The 21,457-nt window shown below is 31.8% G+C and overlaps 1 protein-coding gene across 4 annotated transcripts in view; it reads left to right on the forward strand.

The window, feature by feature from the left end:
* Nucleotides 1-2,430: 2,430 nt before the first annotated feature.
* Nucleotides 2,431-21,457, forward strand: part of LOC129228153 (fasciclin-2-like) — a 57,611-nt gene continuing 38,584 nt past the window's right edge. For all 4 annotated transcript variants that reach the window (XM_054862805.1, XM_054862803.1, XM_054862804.1 and 1 more), the window contains exons 1-8: nucleotides 2,431-2,598; nucleotides 10,441-10,592; nucleotides 11,206-11,475; nucleotides 12,388-12,503; nucleotides 13,682-13,841; nucleotides 14,543-14,682; nucleotides 19,158-19,314; nucleotides 20,355-20,539. In XM_054862805.1, coding sequence (XP_054718780.1) covers nucleotides 2,561-2,598; nucleotides 10,441-10,592; nucleotides 11,206-11,475; nucleotides 12,388-12,503; nucleotides 13,682-13,841; nucleotides 14,543-14,682; nucleotides 19,158-19,314; nucleotides 20,355-20,539 — 1,218 coding nt within the window. In that variant the 5' untranslated portion in view covers nucleotides 2,431-2,560. The remainder of the gene's footprint in view (nucleotides 2,599-10,440; nucleotides 10,593-11,205; nucleotides 11,476-12,387; nucleotides 12,504-13,681; nucleotides 13,842-14,542; nucleotides 14,683-19,157; nucleotides 19,315-20,354; nucleotides 20,540-21,457) is intronic.

Genomic DNA, 21,457 nt, shown 5'->3' on the forward strand with positions numbered 1-21,457 from the left:
ACACATCTAATTTTTTTAGATGAGTGAGGAATATTTTATTCCTAGAAATCAGCTTAAAGTATTTTAAAAATATGTTTGAAAAAATTTGCGACTTTAGCTATTTTTGAGAATATTGATCAGGTACTAGAAAGTAGTATGGGTATAAGGGAAAGTAGGCTCGTCTAGTTCTAGACAGAACTTCTTGTTAAATTACTTTTTTGCAGCAAATTCAGAAATTTTAATTAATCTTAATTTTGGCGTAGTCATCATGTTTGGTCATTCCCAAGATGTTGGTACGCAAGACTATAAGTGCCTACGTTTTCATGAACGGGATTGGATGTTTATTGCAATGCAAACTGTTGGATATTATGCAAAATGAGCCTTTTTTTTTCAGATAGTTCTTAATTATTGTCTTGAAAAATGCAAAAATTTATCTTTAGATTACTACCTTATCTTCATTGCTTTAGAGGCTAATTACTAAAAACATTTCTTCTAAATTACAGTTCTTTAAGGATTTTGAATTTATTTCTACTTTTATGTAACAAATTCAAAAATCTATTTATAATCATGAATTTTTCTTGTAGACGCCATGTTTGGTCATTCGCGAGATGGAAAGAGACTATTATTTGCCTTGCCTAAGTTTCAAAAAACAGAATTTAATATTTACCTCAATACAAACTATTGAAGATAACATAAAATGTACAATAAATCATGTCTTTTTTAAAATTATTTATATTAAAAATGAGAATTATCTGCACACTTGTATTTGATCCTCATTCCTTTGGAAGCTTTGTAATAAACTAAAACTTTCATCTAAACTGCAGTTTCCTGCCAACTTTCCATATTTAAATAAGTACCTATGTATAGAAAATTATTTTCCATAGTGCTCAGAGTTCTATTTATTTTTATGAAAGTAATGGAAACTGACCTGCCCCCCCCCCCTTTATACTTTAAAACTCTCGATGACAGTGGTGGCCACTAAGTTTTTCGAGTCTAGTGGCCACTGGCCATTTGGAAAATTTCTGAGTCTTGACCTTTACAAAAGACTTGTGTATTTTATGAAAACTTAAAATAAAACTAATAGTAATGCTGCAGATTATTTTCAACTGCTCAGAATAGTGCCACAGACTGTCTAGAAAGTTTCTGCTACTGGGTTAGTACATGACTTAAAAACATTTTTATTGATATGTGTAGGGGGGGGGGGTCGTGCTTTTGAATATTAACCTTTAAGAACAGGGACAGTTTGAAGTAACATAAGAACAAGGGTGGTGTACTCCATACACCAGCATTTTTTAAAGTTTAACTATCAATTTTAAAAGATTTTCCTATTTACTACAATGTTTAGTAATGTTATTGAATTACAAAGATCTAATTGAATGAACAGATGAATACAATTAAAATGAATACGATCATAATATAGTAAAAAATAATGATGTTTAATTTGCAAATTTCACGAATATAAAAAAAAAATAAAAAAATAAATGAAATATGTATACATAAAAATGATATTTTTGTCATTGAGACAACTCGTTGACATTTGTTGAACAATTGTTGCAGTGCTCACAATTATATTTTGATATCTGTATATGCTTTTTGCATACAAAGTTGGGACATTCACAAGTGGGGTCTATGAAAAATATTACAGAAGAACAAGACAAAAAGGCAATTTTCGACTTTAAACACAAGTACATCACTGAACGGACCTTGGAAAATAATGGTTTAGATGTTGGTCAAGTGAGTATTCTAAAATTTACAGCTACTTTCTCGCTGAGTGGCGTACTCAGTACGCCGTCACGTGTTCTTACAGGTTAGGGATACTTTAATATATTTTCCTCTTAAAATAAATTCCCAAGTTGTAACATAAATTATTTTTTCATTACCTTTTGTGTAATCAATGTTTTTCATTTACAGTATAAAATCCTTTGCACTAAAAAGGAGTTTCTTGATTCCCCCTCCCCTGTTCATGTGTGTTTATTTTAAGTTACGTGTTAGTAACTGCAATACAGTACAATAATTAATCTATTAATTTTACAAAGGTAATTATGTTATTTAAGTAGCAACTATTGGCATGTTATAAAATAATGTTAACTTGAATGATTTTTTTCCAACTGCAGGCTGATTGGTGGAAAGGTGTTTTTTGCTCTTGTAAGTTTTTTTGCTTCCTGTATTTGTCGCAGAAATACAGTTGATTGTTGGCGTTTTCTTTCAGGGGTGGCCAAGGGAAGGGGGGGGGGGCATGGCACCGATAGCTCTATTTAAGTGTTAGGGGTATTTTTCTCTATTTTTTTGGGGGGGGGGATAATTGATGAAATAAAGATGCTCCTCCCCAAGCATCTGTATTTCTTCAATTAGTCTTCATTATAAATTTGTTTAGTTTAAATAACATATGCCAGACTACTTTTTCAAGGTGTCATTTTGTTTATATGTTTTCCTCTTCTATTTTATAGTATCTTTGATTCAACTATGTCTGGGTGCCAATCTGGTGATCAATCCTTCTGGCCCAACGCAAAGTCAACCTGCTGGTCCAGGGTTCGGGCTCACATGCGAAGGGCACGGAGAGAATGCAGAACTCTTTACAAGGATGAAATGGATGGGTCCTAAAGGCGAATTGATGGAAGGGTTAGTGTATTTATTTGTTTTAATGTTTCTGTCAGGGTTGGCACATTTTTGATTTGATGCATTACGGTTTTTGACAGTTTTAACCTTGGTTTAAACATGATTATTTTGAAACTCTTTATCAAAAACCCCATTTCAAAAACCTCAAATTTTACAAGTATTGTAATAGCATAATTAGTTTCTGAGCTGATACAAGACTTCTGAGGTGATTGATACAAGAATACAATTAAATATTAATACAGTTTTTCTTCAAATAACACTGGGCATAGGACTGAATTCTGTATCTCAGAGCTGGACTAAAATCGCATAATTGCTACTTTATGGGAGAGAGGAAAAACGTTCGCTTGGTGCATAAAAAGGATTGAACTCTCGCTCTTTTAACACCCATAAATGTTTACAAAGGTTTTTTTTTCTTTTTTTAGGATTACTTTCATATGACTTGGTGCGCTATAGAACTCAGCAGACTATGCACTAATAAACAGAAAATAGCAATTTTTGGACTTGCGTTAATCTGCTTCTGAGGTTCAAAATTATTTGTCTGTATAAAAATATGGGGACTGTACTAATTTTTCCCATTGCTGACAGAACTTGATCTGTAAAATATCAGCTTAACTTATTACCAGACTTAGATAAAATGAAAAGCTTTCTGCAAACATGAATCCTAACTGGAAAATTTTTTGCAAATAATTATTTTGCCTAACTCACCCTTGAATAAAAAATTAAATTCATTTTCAAATATGAAAGAGACAAAAAAAAAAGTGCTTTAAATCATTTAATTTTTTTACAATAACATATAGTTCTCTTATTTTTCACCAACTGAAGAAAACTGCCAAAAACATTATTTTTTTTACTTATGTGCTTTAAAAGCATTTTGGAGAAAGGCTTGAACAGAAATAAACTCTGTAGAGCCAAAAATTTTCTGCGAATGCCGTTGGCGGGTTCGTCTATATTATGCAAGACTGCTTATTACTACTTTTACGTCAATTATTTATTACTTATACATGTATTGCATCAATTTACTAACCTTTTTGTTTGACCACCTACAGTGGCTCCCAAAAGTGTTCGTACACCTTGCAATTTTGTAGTAAAATCAAAATAACACAAAACTGAATTCGAATATCAAGTCCAATTTTTTTTTTCACACCATTCCTATGCCATTCTGAATAAAACCCAGAAGTTTTTATTCAAAATTTTGCTTAATTTTATTTTTGAAATTTGTTAAAAAACGAAGAGACAGAGAAAAGATACGCCACAAAAGTCATCGTACACTGAAATATTTTCAAATAAATTCATAATTAGAATTATCATCTATGTGGATTTTTTATTATTTTTACATTGTAATGATACTGAAAAGTCATTTGCCTTTAAATTTTTGTGTATTTATTCCCTAATATTCTGCTTATTATTTTAAAATGGCAAAACAACAAACACGATTTGAAATTTGATTTTTTTTCCTCACAGTAGCCGTAAATTGGTTTGAAATGTCTCTAAATTGGTTAATTTATACCATTCTATAGTGAAGTGCTTGATAAAATGCTTTAAAGACAAGAATCGAATCGAAAACAGGGTAAGAAAAGGTCAACTGGCAAAGTTAACAAAGCGTGATCGGAGGTTTAGTTAAAAAAAAAACTTGAAAAACAGACACATTTCAGAATTGAAAAAGTTTCTGCAGAATTGAATGTAACATTTTATGTTTAATTTTTACCTAAAATTGTTCGCCAAGTTCTCTGATTAGCTGGATTAGATGGGACCTCTTCCCGCAGAAATTTTCTTGTTCGTGCGAAAAACAGTAAGCTTACGCTTTCCATCATAAAATCAATGATAAATAAGCTCAAAACGTTTTGGAACAACATCAAAGATGAAAATAAATTCAAGATTTTGGGTTAAATTGTTGTATAATTGTAAATGAAAGAAAAAAATGAGGAATTTAATCTTAAGAACTTAGTTGGATCAGTTAATCAGGACGGTGAAGGTGTTCTTGTGTGAGGGTGCATCTCAGCATCAGGACTTGGAAATTTGGAATTTTTGGTGAAATAATGAATTATGCTGTTTATTTAAATATTTTAAAAAACAATTTCAAACTATTAGCCTAAAATTTGGTAATCGGAAACAACTTTGTTTTTTATCAAGATAATGATAAGAAGCACACGTTCGCGTTTGGTGCCTTAAAATTTGTCCTTAAGCTTAGAAATATCTCCTCAATCGCCAGATTTAAATGTAATGGAACATATTTGGAGGTATCTGGTGGCTAGATTACGAAAATACACCATTGAAACAAAAAGCGAACTAGAAACAGTAAGACTTGTAGTGCGGCTGAACTCTTACCCAGAAATTGCACAAAAAGAAAAAATGAAATCTATTCCCAGACGTTTAAAAACTGTTGTTGTTACTGCATGATATTCCACTAAATAATAACTTAGTAAAAAGTTAGATTATTTACCAATTTTTTGACATTTTTTCAAACTGTACGAAAACATTTGTGAGATAAAAAAATTTCTGGCACTTTTTGGTTTTTGATTTTTAAAAAATTAAGTTTTATTGTTTTATTAAAAATTTTCATGCAGGTTTGTTAAAAATAGATCATAGATCTTATAATAAAATACCTATTCCGAAATATTAATTCTAATCAATGGATAAGGGCCTATTTCATTGAAAGTCGTAGGTGTACAAACACTTTTGGGAGCCACTATATATTGCATTTTCAGTATAAAATGAAAATGAAAATTGAGAAGCATATTAAAGTTTATCAATTCTAAAAAAATCTCACAACACATTTTAATATTTAGAAACACTTTGCTATTGAGGAAGTTGTTTTTACTAATTGCAGTGTACAAATATATGACAGTGAATTTTATACTTTAAATAGAGGTTCATTTTAAAAAGTTCAAATAAATTTTAGAGATGATGAGGAAAAACAGTTTTTACCTTTCTATGTCTATTTTGAATTTAAAGTATGCTGAAAAACTACATATAAGATTTGCTTTCTCAGCATGAACATGTTTTTGAGTATTTGACTGTGCTTTTGACACTTTAAACCCATTTTTGAAATTTGTCTAAAATATGTTATTCTTTGAATTGGTCTCATACCACTTAGCTAACGCTTAGGACCCTTCTCATTATATGTTTGAAGGAGCAGTAGTATATTGTATATTTATGTATACAGTTATATATGTTCTTTTAGTGTACCCCCCCCCCTTCCATGAAATAATTTCTTGTTATGCAATGCATGACAGAAAATACTATGTGGCATTTAGCTGTAGAATGTCACCTACTTTCCTCAACAAGGTACAAGAAGATGACTGGTACGCAATTGTTTCTCAAAGAGATAACAACTTGCTCCAAAAAAAATTGTACATATACACCAATACAAAAGATGATGAATCCAAATCCAACCAGCAAACAACCAAATTATTTGAAAATAAAGGACTTTGAGGCTATTAGAAGGAATGTGTGTCACATTATTAACAGTACAGTAAAACCTGTAAAGTTGACCACCCTTGTAAGTTGATTACCTGTCTATGTTGACCACATGTATACACCAAATTTGGCTGAAAATCATATAACAAACCCTTTGTAAGTTGACCTTTTAAGTACTGCACCGCAAGTGGTCAACTTACACAGGTTTCACTGTACCACCAACTAACATGCATTCAGAAAGAGTATTTTCATCTGCAGAAAATTTTTGCACTAAAACAAGCTCCAGGCTTGTGACAACTCAATGGATGCATTATGTTTCTTACTATTATTGATTTTTGTATTGTAACATTTGTTTCAACTTTATTTATATTCACAATAAATTTTCAAAATTAATGCATTTTTTGCATAAAATTATAAAATATGGCAACAAATCAAGTTTTTTTTTTTTTTGAGAAATTTCTAGAACCCATAATACCCATATTGATACCAGTATTTCAGTATCAGATTTTAAAAATAACAAATACCAGTACAGTAAAACCTGTAAAGTTTACCACCTGTCTAAGTTGACCGCTATTTTCAGGCACAGAATTAGATGTATATCATATAATTCAACCTCTATAAGTTTACCATCTGTTTCACTTGAACACTAAAGTAGTGCACCACAAGCTGTTAACTTACACAGGTTTCACTCTATTGCATTTTTGGTCCAGTATTGCAAGTGCTGATTATAACCAATTAGAGTTTCCAATCCCACGCCGAATTCAATCCTGCGGGATTTCAGGATTGTGAGGAGTCAATCTCGCGGGATTGACTTTATTCTTCTATAAAATATTTTTTTTTTAAATGTCAAATAGAAAAAATTGTGTTTTTTTCAGGAAGTACTGCTTTTGTTACTTGAGTTAATAGTCTTCTTAAATTCCATACAGCAATTGTAAAGCACTACAAAGTCCAGGGCCTGATTATGGCACAGTCCGCCTGGGCCTGGGCCCCAAATTACTTAAAGAATTATGCATAGCATTACAACTATACAAAAAATACAAGTTATTTTTAAAATAATGATTTGTTAATTTTGAAAAAAAAAACTTCATTAAATGAGAACTTTTATAAATTCTGTCAGTAGCGAATTTACCATGTCACGATTATGAGGGGCCCCGAAAAGGATTCATAAATGCTTATGGTATATGATTTACATAGTTCTGTGATAGAAAAAGAGGTCCCCCAAAAATGCATTTCCGTGGGGCCCCAAGCCTGTAAATCAACCACTGTATTCTGCTATAGTATCTTCAGGGGCCTCCAAATTATTGTAGGCCTAGGGCCTCACTTTTGTTTAATCAAGCCCTGACAAAGTCAGAGCCTAATTAGCAATTATCGTTTGGTAAGCGAAAGTGTGCTGTTCGTATAGGATCGTAAAGGATTTTTGCTCTAAAAAGAATGCACTTGATGAAAACATGTGCTGTGTTTTGCAGTTGGTTTTATTAAAATTAAATAATTGTGGACATTCAGATGAAAAATCCGAACTAACTTTATCACCTTTTGTAATAGATTTTTATTATTCTTTCCTGGGTTTTTTCTCAATAACTGCTTTCGAGCAAAAACGATGTCTGTTGGATATGTGTTTTGCTGTATTTAATTTAATTTGCATCGATAATACCCCCTTGTTGCTTCATTAATGTTGGTCATTGTATCAGTGAATTTGACTCATTACAGCAAGGTGTGAATACAGCCTGAATTCACCAAGTCCCAGTCTCAGTAAAAGTATTTGGATAACTTCGCTAATTGTGCCTCTCATTTTAAAGACACAATAAAAAACTTGAGCAGCTTAACCAGGGTGGCGACAGATCAGGGAAATCAGGGAGATCAGGGAAAAGTCAGGGAACTTTATTAATCAGGGAAAAGTCAGGGAAATATCAGGGAATTTTGAAAAAATAACAAAAAATCAGGGAAAATTGATTTTATGAAGGAAAAAAAAATTTTTTTGCTTTACAAAATTAAGTATTTTAATTCCCTACGCATTTTTCGCCAATTATCTGCTCAAAAAAAAGTAAAATTAATGAGGTGTGATTATGCACTGCCGCATATTTGTGCATTTTTTTTCTTCAACGTCAAAGTATTGAATCTTACTTATTCCTCACAGGATAAACTTCCTAAGATTGTTTCTGTGTCTGTTAGGTTTGTTTATTTTACCTAGCTTAAAATTTCCTTTTACGCTTTCAATGCTACGTAAAATAAACAACCATACAGGCAAAGAGGAAGCCTTCATTAATGCCTTAGCTCCTTTGCCTTTATTCCATTGTCTCGAAGTAATTAGCATACTGTAATCAGAATTTCAAGAAGAAATCTTTGGTTTTTGAATTAATACTATAAAAGCTTAAAAATTATTACTTCTTTCTGTTTTTAATTTGATTGATAAAATTGAACTTTCAATAAAAAAAAAACTTTGTTTTTTGCCGTTATATTATTTGTTATCACCGCAATTATAAAGGTTTTCTTTTCTTCGGACTTCAGTGATTCTTTTATTTTATAACCAAGTTGTATTCTTCTTTTATATATTTTGAAATTAACTAATTGCTTTTTTATTTCTTTTTTCCCCCCCTTGCGTTTCAAAGTTTGTTACGAAAGCGATGTAAGATTTTTTTTTCATTACATACTGAAATCATTTGAAATAGAGTTAACTAAGTAACTTAAGTAAATACCTTTATTTTTTATTGTTAAAATGCTGTATTCATTCATTAAAATCTATGTTCTTGATTAGTGAAAAGCTCCATATGAATGGATGTCAAATGGTTTCATCTGTTTTGCATAAATATGTCAATTAGTTATATAAGAATAACTACATTACTTCTATTATTTCACTTTTGCTTGTTATTCTTGCAACAATTATTGTACTGTTTGAAAATTTAGTTCAAAATAATTTCAATTACTTTTTAGTTCTATCATAAATACACATATGTTTTTAAGAGTGATTTTAATAGTTTCTTAAAATTCTTATGCTAAGTGGTTTCTGGAAGTAAAGTATTTTTTTTTTTTAATTCTCTATAATCTTTCCATTGTCGAAAAATTTAATATACTATTTTGTAGGTTTTTTTTCCCCCAAAAAATGACTTGATATGTTTTTTTTAACCATTTTATTAAAAAAGTAGCATTTTTTAAAAATATACCTTTAGTTCAACAACTTTACACAACTTAAAACGTTTAAAATACTGCATTTTATACAAACATACTATGGATTTCAAGTAGGGCAAAGAAAGAAAACCATTATCATTGGTAACGTAAATCAGGGAAATTTGGTGAACTTAATCAGGGAAATCAGGGAAGAGTCAGGGAACTTTTTTTCACAGTTCCTGTCGCCACCCTGTTAACGTAATGCACTGTTGTGCAAGTCATCCTGTGTTTCATATAAGTTTTTGTGTCCCCTATTAAATTTGTGGCAAATACATAAATAATGTCAGATTTTTCATTGCTTTCTTCTTTGCAGTGCACTTTGGAGTGCACTTGAAGGCTTTGAGGGCATTACTAAAACTTACAGAAGTACTCCAACATTGCATTCCGGCTACTCCAATGGGTTCTGGAACATGTAATACAGTTTCTCTATTTTTTCTAAAGTGTAATTTACTGGATTTTAAATTTTAGTTGTGCTTTTCAAAAATGCTAATAAGTTTTACGCATTTTCTCAGTTGCTAAAAGTATGAAAACTGAAACCTCGAATGAAAGGACCAATTCATTCTTCATGAGACAGTTTTTCTTGCTCTTCTTGCTGATTTTTCTTCTGCAGACGCAGAAAAAGATTCTAACTTCAAATGATGCTTGTGAAAATAGTCGTTTTACGAGCGGCAAAAACTGGAAAACCCTTAAATGGGAAAAAAGTGCGGAATTGAGAGCAAAATCCCGTGGGATCAATGCCGCTAAATATCTTGTGGGGATCGGGATTTCGGGATTGGAAACCCTACAACCAATGCTTCATTTTGAAACAGTTCGATTGTATCAGGGTTCACCACGCTATGATGTGCAAATGTGTGATTCTTGCAATATTTTCCAAAATCCCACTCAGCAAAAGTCCATTTGCACACAGTTCTCATATAAGTCCCACTTAACATTTTAGTTTGATGAGATATCTTATCTTAAATTTCCCCCCCTAATGTGAACCCTGATTGTAAATAGTTTAAACCTTTTAAGAGGATCATAGTTGTGCCACAGAGAGATGGCAGATGAACTGGGAGTAGAAACAGGACACTCCATTTTGTAATTGGTAGGAATTAGCAAGAGCATATAAGCAATAAAGCATTTTCACTGATCCTACCTACTACAAGATGAAATGTTCTGGTTCTGCTGTCAGTTCATCCACCATCTCTCCCTGATGCAACTTTAAATGCATTTCTGTATTTACTAGTAAAATATACCATTGCTTTATTTCTTTTTTTATTTTTTCAGAATGACTGGACCTATTGAAGTCTCAAAAGTGGGACAAGCTCTGTTATTAATGTTCAAAAATCCCACATTAGAAGACACTGGAACTTACAATTGCAGCGCAGTGTACGACAACATTGACAAGCATGATGCTTCTGTACAGATCACTTTTTATCGTAAGTTTTTATTACTTGTATAAACTATAAGCCATCCATCTTTTCTTTTTTTTTTTTTTTTTTTGAAAAAACCTTTGTGTGTTTTCTTTTGATGCTTCACAAAATTAGTGCAGATATAGGAAAATATTTTTCTTTTTACAATGGCTCTTCTCTAATGTGATAACAAACAAAATTATATAAATTAATTTGTATGTTAAATGAATAGGTATTTATCATGACCTTGGTTATTCTTTTCTGTTGTTTTGAAAAAATGCTATATGATGAGGGGCCATTGTATCACAAAAAAAAAAGTCATGGCCTGAAATTTTGAGGTTGTACCTCAATTTTTTTTTGGCTTTTTTCCTCACGTTTTTGTGTTGAGTTTTTAGAAATGATCTATTCATGTAATGTATGAATTGGTAAGGGCCTTTATAAGTGTCTTTTTTCTTTGTTGCCTGAGGATGAAAGTATGCTATATAAACAAGTAAACAGTCCAATGAATTTCATTTTAGAGAAGCTAGGTAGTGTAATTTTGAAGCAGGTCAGAACAAAATGTTTTTAAATTTGAATTTCAATAGTGTTTAGTTAAATTTTTGTTCAAGGCATTCATTCTAATTGCTATTTTCTACCGCAGAGGATATTACGTGGGAGGATTGTGAGGAAAAACAAGCCCTTGTCATTAACACTAACGGCAAAGTGCGGTGCAGGGTCTCTGCAAACCCGCCAGCCACAGTAACCTGGAGCAAGGATAACCACCCCCTGGGAGATGACCGACATATTGTTGAGAGTGATGGAGTACGTGTTTCGGCTGTAACCCAAGAAGACAAAGGTCAGTTTGTTGTACGTGCCATGGTGTCCCAGACTGGAAGATTTCTAAACAGGCGCATCAAAGTGGAAGTTCATGGTGAGTCGCATTGTGTTATTGTAAGAAGTTTAATTGTTCCCCTTCTAATCCAAATCATACTTTCGGAGCAAATGTTAGTTGTGGAGACACATCATAACATCCGAAGGCCCACTAAAATTAAATTTACTACTTCAAAACAAACTTTTTATCAAAACTTTTATTCTTTTAGATAACTTAAGCAGGAGTGGATCTAGCCTTTTGGTTTTGGAAGGAATCTGGCGCAATTTTTTAAAAATATAGATCCCCAAAACATAGGTACCAACAATCGGGGGGGGGGGGAGGCATCCCCCCCCCCCCCGATTTATGCCTGACATGATGCAACTTTCAAGCCATACAACAAATTTTCATGTCAATTTTATGTTGGTAATGCACTTGCCAGATCTTCCTAATAGCTTTTAATTGTAAAATAACTGCTTGCGTTCAACTTTGTTTTAAATCTTACTGTTTATGAGTTTAAGAAATTGACCAATATTTTTTGGCAGTTTATTTTAACTCTTAAAAATAATTGAATTTTCATAATTTTTATAGCAAGATTTTTATAACTAAAAATAAATGTATATCTTTACCTCTTGACTTATAATAGATATTTTTTTCGCTTTATATATTTAAATCCAATTTTTAAATAAAAGAAAATTGTGTTAGTCAGCGCTACTATAAGGATGATATTTAGATATGTGTATTATTGAGGTATGGATCAATTTACATTTTTTTATCTGCTTTTCACTAAAATTAATATCTCACAAAATGGTTTTATGAGGCAATATTATATTAAACTGTTCAAAAATTTTAAGTTTTTTAATTTCTCATTTCTGTTCATCATCTGTTGAAGGGAGGAATATTCTTATGAAACTTATGTTTGCTCTTGTATTCCATTTAGTCTGATTTCTCTTATTCTATTATCCTGTTTTATAGAACCTCCAGAGATTATTGAACTGGAAGAAAAAATGGAAGCTACTGAAGGTGAAGAAGCGACTTTAAGATGTCAAGCTCAAGGGTTCCCAAGACCCACATATTCTTGGTTTGATCCTGTAAGATGTTTTTCCTCCTCATTTTTTACTGTTTAAAAAATAATTTAACAAGTATTTTAGGCTATTTAAGCATTCGTCATTTAAAAAACTTAGAATTCTGAAAAAAAAAAGAAAAAAAGTTATTCTTTATAAAGTATTAGCACTAATACCCTTTTACCAAACAAAAAACGACATGCAGTCAAATCTTTATAAAGGGTTCTCCACAAATGAGGCTTTGAGAGAGGAGAGGATTGGTGAATTTGTGAGTTTATGACAAGGATGATGTAGGGGGTTACCAGAGTGACATCATACATTGTTTCAACAACAATATGTGTAATATAGCGTGACAAGGGGTCAAATAAGACGGAAAAAATGTGACATCATTTATTGAGAGCTCCTAAACTGAGTTGATCAGGACTGTCACTAATTTGGATTTCTGAAAACCTGATTACGTAGGCTACATAATAATATTGAAGCTAAAAGTTCATGCTCTGTATACAGATGAAGGATAGAGTTATTAAATCGAAAAAATAAATAAAATGAAAAAACAATATCACAGATTTGCATATACATATTGGAAAAAAATATTTTCAGTAGCACCTCTCCAAAGCAAAATGAATTAATTCAAACCAGAATGGCATGTGGAGAAGAAAAGCAAAAGTTTCGAGGAACAAAAGATCAGTTATAAATTTTTTAGTGCTTGTGAGAGGGGCAATAAAGTACATTAATTACTCTACCTTTGAGTTGGCACAGCTCAAATTAGTAAGAACTTATAGTAATGAGGAAACTTAGGCAGTTAAGAGGATTGCTTCTATTTTAGAAAACTGCTGATAATTTCGAAAAGCTTTCATTTTTGTGATCGCGAAAAATCTTTTTTTATGATTGCAATCTTTGTGTTGAATTCTCCAAATGCATTTTTGTTATACTTATATCAGTAAAGGATCAGTTTTAGGACTAGGTGTGGAGGGTACTAGGTACCATAAAAAACATTTATAATTATCAAGGTTTTTTTTATGGTACCCTTTGATTTTCCCTAATTATCACCCCTATTTATCCCCAATTATCAGTCTAATATCCCTAATTATCAGCCCTTTTCTCACAAAACATAAAGAATTTGTGTTTGTTTCATTTATTTTTTAAGTTCATATGCAGCATTTATAATCAATACAAAACTTTATTTCTCTTCATGTGCAATGCAGAAGGAGCGAAATGTGAGTACTGTGGAAGGACATATTGTAGATGCAGATACTGGAACACTAGTCATCAGTCAAGTAAAACGTGATCAAAAGGGAACATACACTTGTCTTGCGAAAAATCCAGCAGGAGAAGCAAAAAGAGGTCTTGATCTGTCGGTTATAGGTAAGGCAGTTTTCTTTTATTTTTAATGGTTGAACTTATCATATTTGTTTGAATGGCATATGCTCTTTTCCATGACCCAATTCTTATTCCAAAGCAAGTTAGTTTCCTGAGCTGCTCCTGAGTTAGTTTCTTGAATTGCATGATCCATGCAATTATTTAAAATCTTGATCATTTTATTTATTATAGCAATATTTTCTCATATTAATCTCAGAAATGTCGCCACTGTTACTTGACAAATCATAATCTATTGGAGAATTTTTTCATGTAAAGCTGAAAAGCATGCATAAGAAGAACAAATAAATGTAGAGTGAGAAATATGCCCCTCACAATTGATAGTTTTTATATGAATCACTTTCAGCTAAATGAACTTTATAATGCATTCTAGTTCACTAAATAATGATAACTACCCCCCTTTTTTTTGCATGTCTGAACAAAATAGGGATTGATTTATATTTTAATCAAAGGATAAAAATGTTTGCCTTTAATTGTCATACATGCTCTTGTAGTGAATAGATTTGATATCTCGCTAAAATTGCGGGAGGCAGAGAGTTATGATTCTCTGGTATCCTAAAAAAGTTGCTTATTAGCAAGTTATTGCTTTGTTTTTGAGTGATTTTTAACGCATCTCATAGTTTAGTAATTTCATTTTTTAAGAATTTTGAAAAGTATAATTTATTGACAAGGTACCTCTTTTCTTCTAGTAAAACCTGAAGTAAAATCTTTTGAGAATAAAACTACAGTAAAAGATCAGCCTGTTACGCTTGAGTGCCGTGCTGCTGGTGATCCTCTACCTGAACTCAGCATTCGTAAACAAGGCAGAGACAGGCCTTTTGATGATGAGGTGTGTGATTTTTATTATTTACTTTTGCATTTGTAATCTTTAATCTTTAAAGCCACCATTATGCTATCATGAAATCATGATGGAAAAAAGTGTTTTAAAATACTCAAATGGATAAATGAAATAAGAAATTTTATTTCTAAGTACAGTTGATTTTTTCTGTGAAAGTTTAATCCTAATTAAATAATATGACCTGGGGTAATTTTTTTCCACTTAAACTGGCAAACGTTTTTCAAATTGGTGGTCTATTCAACACCTTACACTTTTTTTTTCTTTCAAATTAGAGCTTGAATAACAAACTAGACATCAAAAACTCGTATTTATGAAGGGGTACTGAGAAGTTCTTGAGTTGCTCAGACTTTTGATTGTATTGTTGCAGTTTTTCCAATCCATTCTGGACTATAAAATTCTTTAGTTTTGACTCTCAGCTTGCTATCAGAAATAGCTCTAAACTGATGCCCTTTCTGGCTGAAAGAAAGCCAGAAGAGGCTAGGTCTGGTATGTAGAGGACTGGATTAGTTGAAATCCTTATGTTTTCAGTTTGCCTGCAAGACAACAATATTTAATCAGTCAAGGAAAATCAAAATCAGTCAACTTGCCTTGGCATTTCATTTTTCTTCTTGCAGCTAGTCAAAAAGGCTATTCTTTTGACTATTCACTAGTTTTGTGTTCATAAATGCGCTTCATTTTAACGTCACTAATATGTGCAACAAAAAAATTGAGCAGGTACAAAACAGGTCAATACAGCTTTTGATGACACAACTCGTTGCATTGTTTGATACTCCCATAAATTTTTTTTGCCTCGTTGAATTTTTGTGCATGTCTTATTGCTTTGTATTGCAATACATAACATAATCCCTGGAGATTCTAATATATAGGTAAATTTTTTTCATGTATGTTTGTTTATCCTCAAGAATAAACTGTAGGGTAGCATTACCTCCTTTCTTTTCTTCTAAAGCTTGAGGATGTCAGCAGAGGGTTTGTTCTTTTACTGAGACTTAAACAAATTATATCTTTCAGCTCTTTTGATCAAAATGATTTACTCTCCATTATTTGCTTCTTATATCAGTGCTGCTGTTAAACCCAAAATGGGCAGTTTTTACTACATTTTGGGCTCTTATATAAAGCATGCATTAGACTTCTAAAAATAGTATTGCTTTAGGTATATTCACACTATTATCAGTCTGCAGTCTATTTACTTGGAAAGAAAATTCACTGGATAGAATAAACATCTTGCAAGTTTAGTAACAATGTTTCAACTCGTTAATGTTAATTAGTGAGTTTTTGCATTGCTTGTGTTTACATCCCGTGGTATATGCAGGGTTCGTACGCTCCGGGAATTCCGGGAAAACCGGGAATTGTCAGGGAAAATGACACTGTCAAAAATGTCAGGGAAAAGTCAGGGAGTTTTCAAATTTTGTCCTCCAAAAATTTTTTTTCCATTTTTTCCCCAAGGAATTAAGTACTATAAGATCTAGTCTTCGTTTTTATTGTGATTTCACGAAAAAAATTGTAAATTTTTATCTAAACCGACGCTGGCACTTAAAAACTGCAATCGAAAAGTGAACGTTTTTTTTTTTCACAACGAAAAATGCGCCAAAAGAGCGAAGATTTTCTTGCATGGAGTCAGTGAGGGGAACGCATTTCTTTCTACTGCCTAAAGTTTTAGATGGGTTGCCACAACATTCTGTTCGGTTCAGGGTTCGTACGCTCCGGGAAAACTTGGAATTATCAGGGAAAATGACTTAGTCAAAAATGTCAAGGAATTTTCCAAATGTGTCCCCAAAATTTTTCTTTTCCCAATTTTTTCCCAGGGAATTTCGTTTTATAAGATCTAATCTTCATTTTTATCGATGTATTTAAAAAAAATTGTAACAATTTTAAAGCAATGAAAAAAGTGGCGACCCAAAAAATCTTCAGCAGCCGCCATTTTTGGCTCTCAGTAGTTCCCAAGGGAAAAAAAATCAGGTGAACAGAAATTATGCACAAACTCAACAGGAGAGAAGACAATTTACTGCTTCGGAAGCACAACCTGTAGATGGGAGGGTCGATCGGGGAAAATGTTTTTTTTTTTTTTTTGATCGGAAAATCATTTCAGCTACGTGTGAAACGTAGTCGCCATCTTTGGTCATTCACAAGATGGAAGTAGATACGATCCAAAAATGCCTAAGTTTCTAAAAACAAAGCAGAATTGGATGTTTTCTTTAATTGAAAACTGATGAAAACAACAAAAAATGGTCTGCAAATTGTTTTTCTATTATTATTTGAAATAATTTTCTTGAGAAATGAAAAATTTTGTTCTTAAAACTTAATCTTATCCTCACTGCCTCGGACGCAAATGTGATAAAAACTTTTCAATGAATTGTAGTATCATGAAGATTTATTATTTTTTAATTGTCTTCATGCAACAAATTTAAAAAAAAGTTATTTCTTATTTTTGGGCATAGCCGCCATATTTGGTCATTCCCAAGATGGAAGTACACAAGACTTTTTCAAGTGCCTAAGTTCCCGAAAACGGCATTGGGTGTTAATTGCAATGCAAACTATTGAAAACAACACAAATTGTGCCCTTTTTTTCCGGATAATTTGTAATTATTTTCTGGAAAAATGCAAAATTCATGACTTTTTTTTGTTTTAATTGATTTAGACTCTTATGTGCTAAATACTGACTATTTTTCTTTTATTGTAGTGTTTTAAGGATTATTAATTATTTATTACTACTTTTATACTACAAATCCCAAAATCTACTTATTATTTTAAATTTTTCACTTTGTTGCCATATTTGATCGTTTGCACAATGGAAGTAGACTTAAACTTCCAGAAACAGAATTGGACGTTTATATCAATGTGTAATATTGAAACTAACATTAAATGTGCGAAAAGTTATGAATTTTTGAAAATTAACTATTACTTTCTGGAAAAGAAAGTTTGAAATTTTAATGTAAGCGTCCTTTAATATGTGAAAAAAAAAAGATTATTGGCATTGGCCTATGATTGGCGGATGTTGATTTTTGTTACTATGAATTACATGGTATGCCAATTGATGCAACAAGTTAATCATATTTATACTGAAATTTAGCATTGCATTTTGCTCAATATGTTTCGTGTAACCTACTTATAAGAAAATAAAAAGTATTGTAAACAAAAAGCGGATGCTAAAAGGTTGCTGCAGGACTACAGCAAAACGCTATAATATTACACGTGACATCAAAGAAACGCTAAAATAAGTTGAAAGTACTCTGTTTTCAACAAGTAGTAAACAAATTAAGACAATTTTGAACAAAATGTTTAAAAAAAACTTAAAATTTTGACAGAGAAAACAAACGAAAAAAAAAAACAAGTTTTTTTTTTTTTTTAATCTAAGGGGAGAAGTTTCAGTTCTTCTGCATCGCTACTTTAAACAATTTTAATTATTTTGAAAATATTACTATTTAAACTTAAATTTTGAATGAAGCGAGTAACCTGGAATTTTCTAAAAAACAACCTGGAAAACCTGGAAAAGTCAGGGAACTTTTTTAAAACAAAAGTGTATGAACCCTGTATATGGGATGTTGAGTGGCTTTTGTATATAATATTTACTGGCCTGGTCATGTTATTGGGGGACCCTAGGTCATACGTTTTTTCGGGGTTCTTTGTAGTCAAACCTTATAAATATAAATGTTCACAGGGAACCAGGAGTGGCATTTTCAGGGTTGTTGAGGTGCTTAACCACATATTCAAAATACCTGTTGGGGTCGGGGCATCTCACATCTTAAGAAAAGTAAATAAATGAAGGAAAAAACTTTTTATTTCCCTTCCTTTTCTTACATACTAAACTAGAATAACTTTACTCATTTTGGGACCCTTAAAAGTTAAATGCCAAGACCCCGGCTTAATTGTTCTGTTAGGTAATCGGGCTGCAAATGTTTGTATGACGTAATTCAAATAAAAATTCCACATTTTTGTGTTTTGAACCCGTATCACACATGTGACAAATTTTATGTCTTAGAAACTTAAGCTCTTAGGTAAAAACTAATATATTTGATAGTGCAATTTTAGAAAGCTGATCTTCATGTTGTAGAGAATTAACATTGGTAAAAGAAAAGCATCATTTGCAAATATCAGCCAGTTTTGAATACATAAGTCAATGAATTGGGTCTGGTTTTTGGATAACTGCTTATATTAAAATCTAGTAATTTAATTTTTCATTTGTATTTTACTTGCAGAAACACTCAAAAAATATCCTCAAACTACTTTATAATCTTATATTTTTAGTCATATAATATCTGTTGACTAATGTTGTGCCTGTACTAAAAGCTGTTCATTAATGCAAATGCTTTAGGATCTCTCAAAAAAGTAAATGTTAAAAATTCTGTCATTTAAAACCATGAAACTGTATTGTAAAATTACCTTGCATTATTAAATTTTTTTTATAAATATTTTTATGTTATAATAATATCAAGTGAAAAACATGTTTATTACTTTCATACATATTTCAGGATGATGGAGTGCAGTTAAGTCGACGACAGGAAGCTGGTGAAGCTGTTTTGGTTTTCACCATTGCTGAGGCAACACGAGAACATGATGGACTATATTATTGTACTGCAGAGAATAGAGGAGCACATGTTGAAAGAGTAGGCCACATAACTGTTGAGTGTAAGTTAAACTGCTGTTTTACTTAAAAAATATTGATATTATTATTATTATACTCTTAACTTATACTGTTATCAGAGCAATAAACAATGCTTTGTTACAAGTGCCGTTTCTCGCAAATACTTCGATCATTTATAGTTTGATTATTCATAGTTAAACTGCAGTGGTGTCTAATTTATGCTACAAGTACACCATGATATTTGTTAGATTAGTTCTATAGTTTATTGTACATTCTATGCAAAAGTTGTACGCTTAATCAAAATATAACTGACTATTTGGCTCTTTATAGTTCCATTTTTGCTATCATAATTTTAAATCATTATTTAAGTAAATATATTTTAACTCAACAAATTTGATCCACATAAACTGGAGGTCCAGATATAGGTTTACAGAATAAACGAGGTTCTGCTGTATAATAAATCACACTGATATACAGTAGTTATTCAATGTAAAAAAAGAAGAAAAAACAATAATTAAGCTTTAGTAATTGTATTTGAAATATACTATTCTTATAGAGCATTTGAACCTTGATGATCAAATTCTTATGCATTTTTCAGCTGATAGTTGGTTTTTAACTTATGTTACTTGAAAGACGTGCTATTTGGAATGTTGTTGATTGCACGCTTATGAGACTTTCTTGGCTAATCTGTTCCCAGCATATGAAAGCACCTAAAATCTCAACAATATTTTTTTGCGACATAGAACATTGTTTTACCCATTGTTTTATTTATTCATTATTTTTTGAGGGGACAGAGGGAATGGAAGAGACAGAATTTTTTCCTGGGGTGTCAATTTTATCTATCATATGTGCCTTGTAACTGCCACTACTAGTTTAAAAATATCAGCCATATCCCATAAATACAAAACTGCTATGTGAATACAAAATTGATATTGAATTATTACTAACATTGTGATGTTTAAGCTACCTTACATGATTTTTAAACAGGTTGAAAAGGTTACAAACATATATTGCTCAATATGAAAATAAAGTATTTATTTAAGAAAGCATTTTTGATGACATAATTAACCTTTTTTTTCTACAGTTTCTCCTGATATGTCATCTACTCCTAAATATTCAGTGAAAACATGGGAGGGTAATCCTGTGAACTTGAGCTGCATTGCTGAAGCTATTCCCAATGCTACCATATCCTGGTCTTTCCAGGAACAGAAAATTATAGAAGGTGATACTTACACAATCTATGGTAGAACAGCTCACAGTAATTTGCTTGTAAGTTTCAATAAATTTTGCCCTTATTACCATAGTGAAATTTTGTCTATGTCAGTTGTCATTCTGCTCACCTGGATTACCTAGAAACGGCTCATATGCTCCTTCAAAGCTTCTCCAATACTCTTTCATTTAGGAAAGTTTTTTTGAAGGGCCCTTTAAACCCCTACATTTTGCTGCAGATTTTTTCAAAACTCTTTCTATTTCAGTTTTAAAACTCAGTAGCATATTTACAGGTTTGGGGGCCTGTTGCAATATATCTTTGGAGGACAACTCCCTTTGCCTATCACTCTTAAAATAAGAGTTTGAAAAACAGGTACTTTCTGCGCCATTCATAAGATAGATGTTGAAGAAAGATGTAGATGTTTATTCATAAGATAGATGTTGAAGAAAGTTTCCTGATGGCCACAACATAATAGTTATTTCTGGAAAAAAAATATTAACCCTGTAGAAAAGTCAGGGAAAGTTATATTTTTACGGAAAGAATTTTTTTTTCATCTTGAAAAAATATACAAAATACAAATTAGATAGTGAAGTTTCTTTTTTCCTTTGGTAAAATATTTACAGGGTGTGGCAGGTATTTGAGAATAAATTGATGTTCATAAAAAAAGGGAACAAACTGAGGGAGAAGATCATTTATTACATATCAAAGTTTTCGTACAGGTGGTCAGATACATAAAGGACAACATCATTCAATAAACCCATTGTCAGTGACAATAACAGCTTCTATATGTTTTCGAAACCAACTGCAGGCAGTAATAAGATGAGTCTTTGGAATTTTTGACATTATTTCCACAATAACAGCTCTGAAAGCTGCAACAGTGTTGTGGGAGAGACTACTGGAGTCCTTCTCAACTATGCCCCACACATAGCAGTCAATTGCATTGAGATCTGAGGAGCTCGGGGATCAAAAGTTAAGTG

This window comes from Uloborus diversus, chromosome 8 (genome assembly GCF_026930045.1).
Source record: "Uloborus diversus isolate 005 chromosome 8, Udiv.v.3.1, whole genome shotgun sequence".
NCBI lineage: Eukaryota > Metazoa > Arthropoda > Arachnida > Araneae > Uloboridae > Uloborus > Uloborus diversus.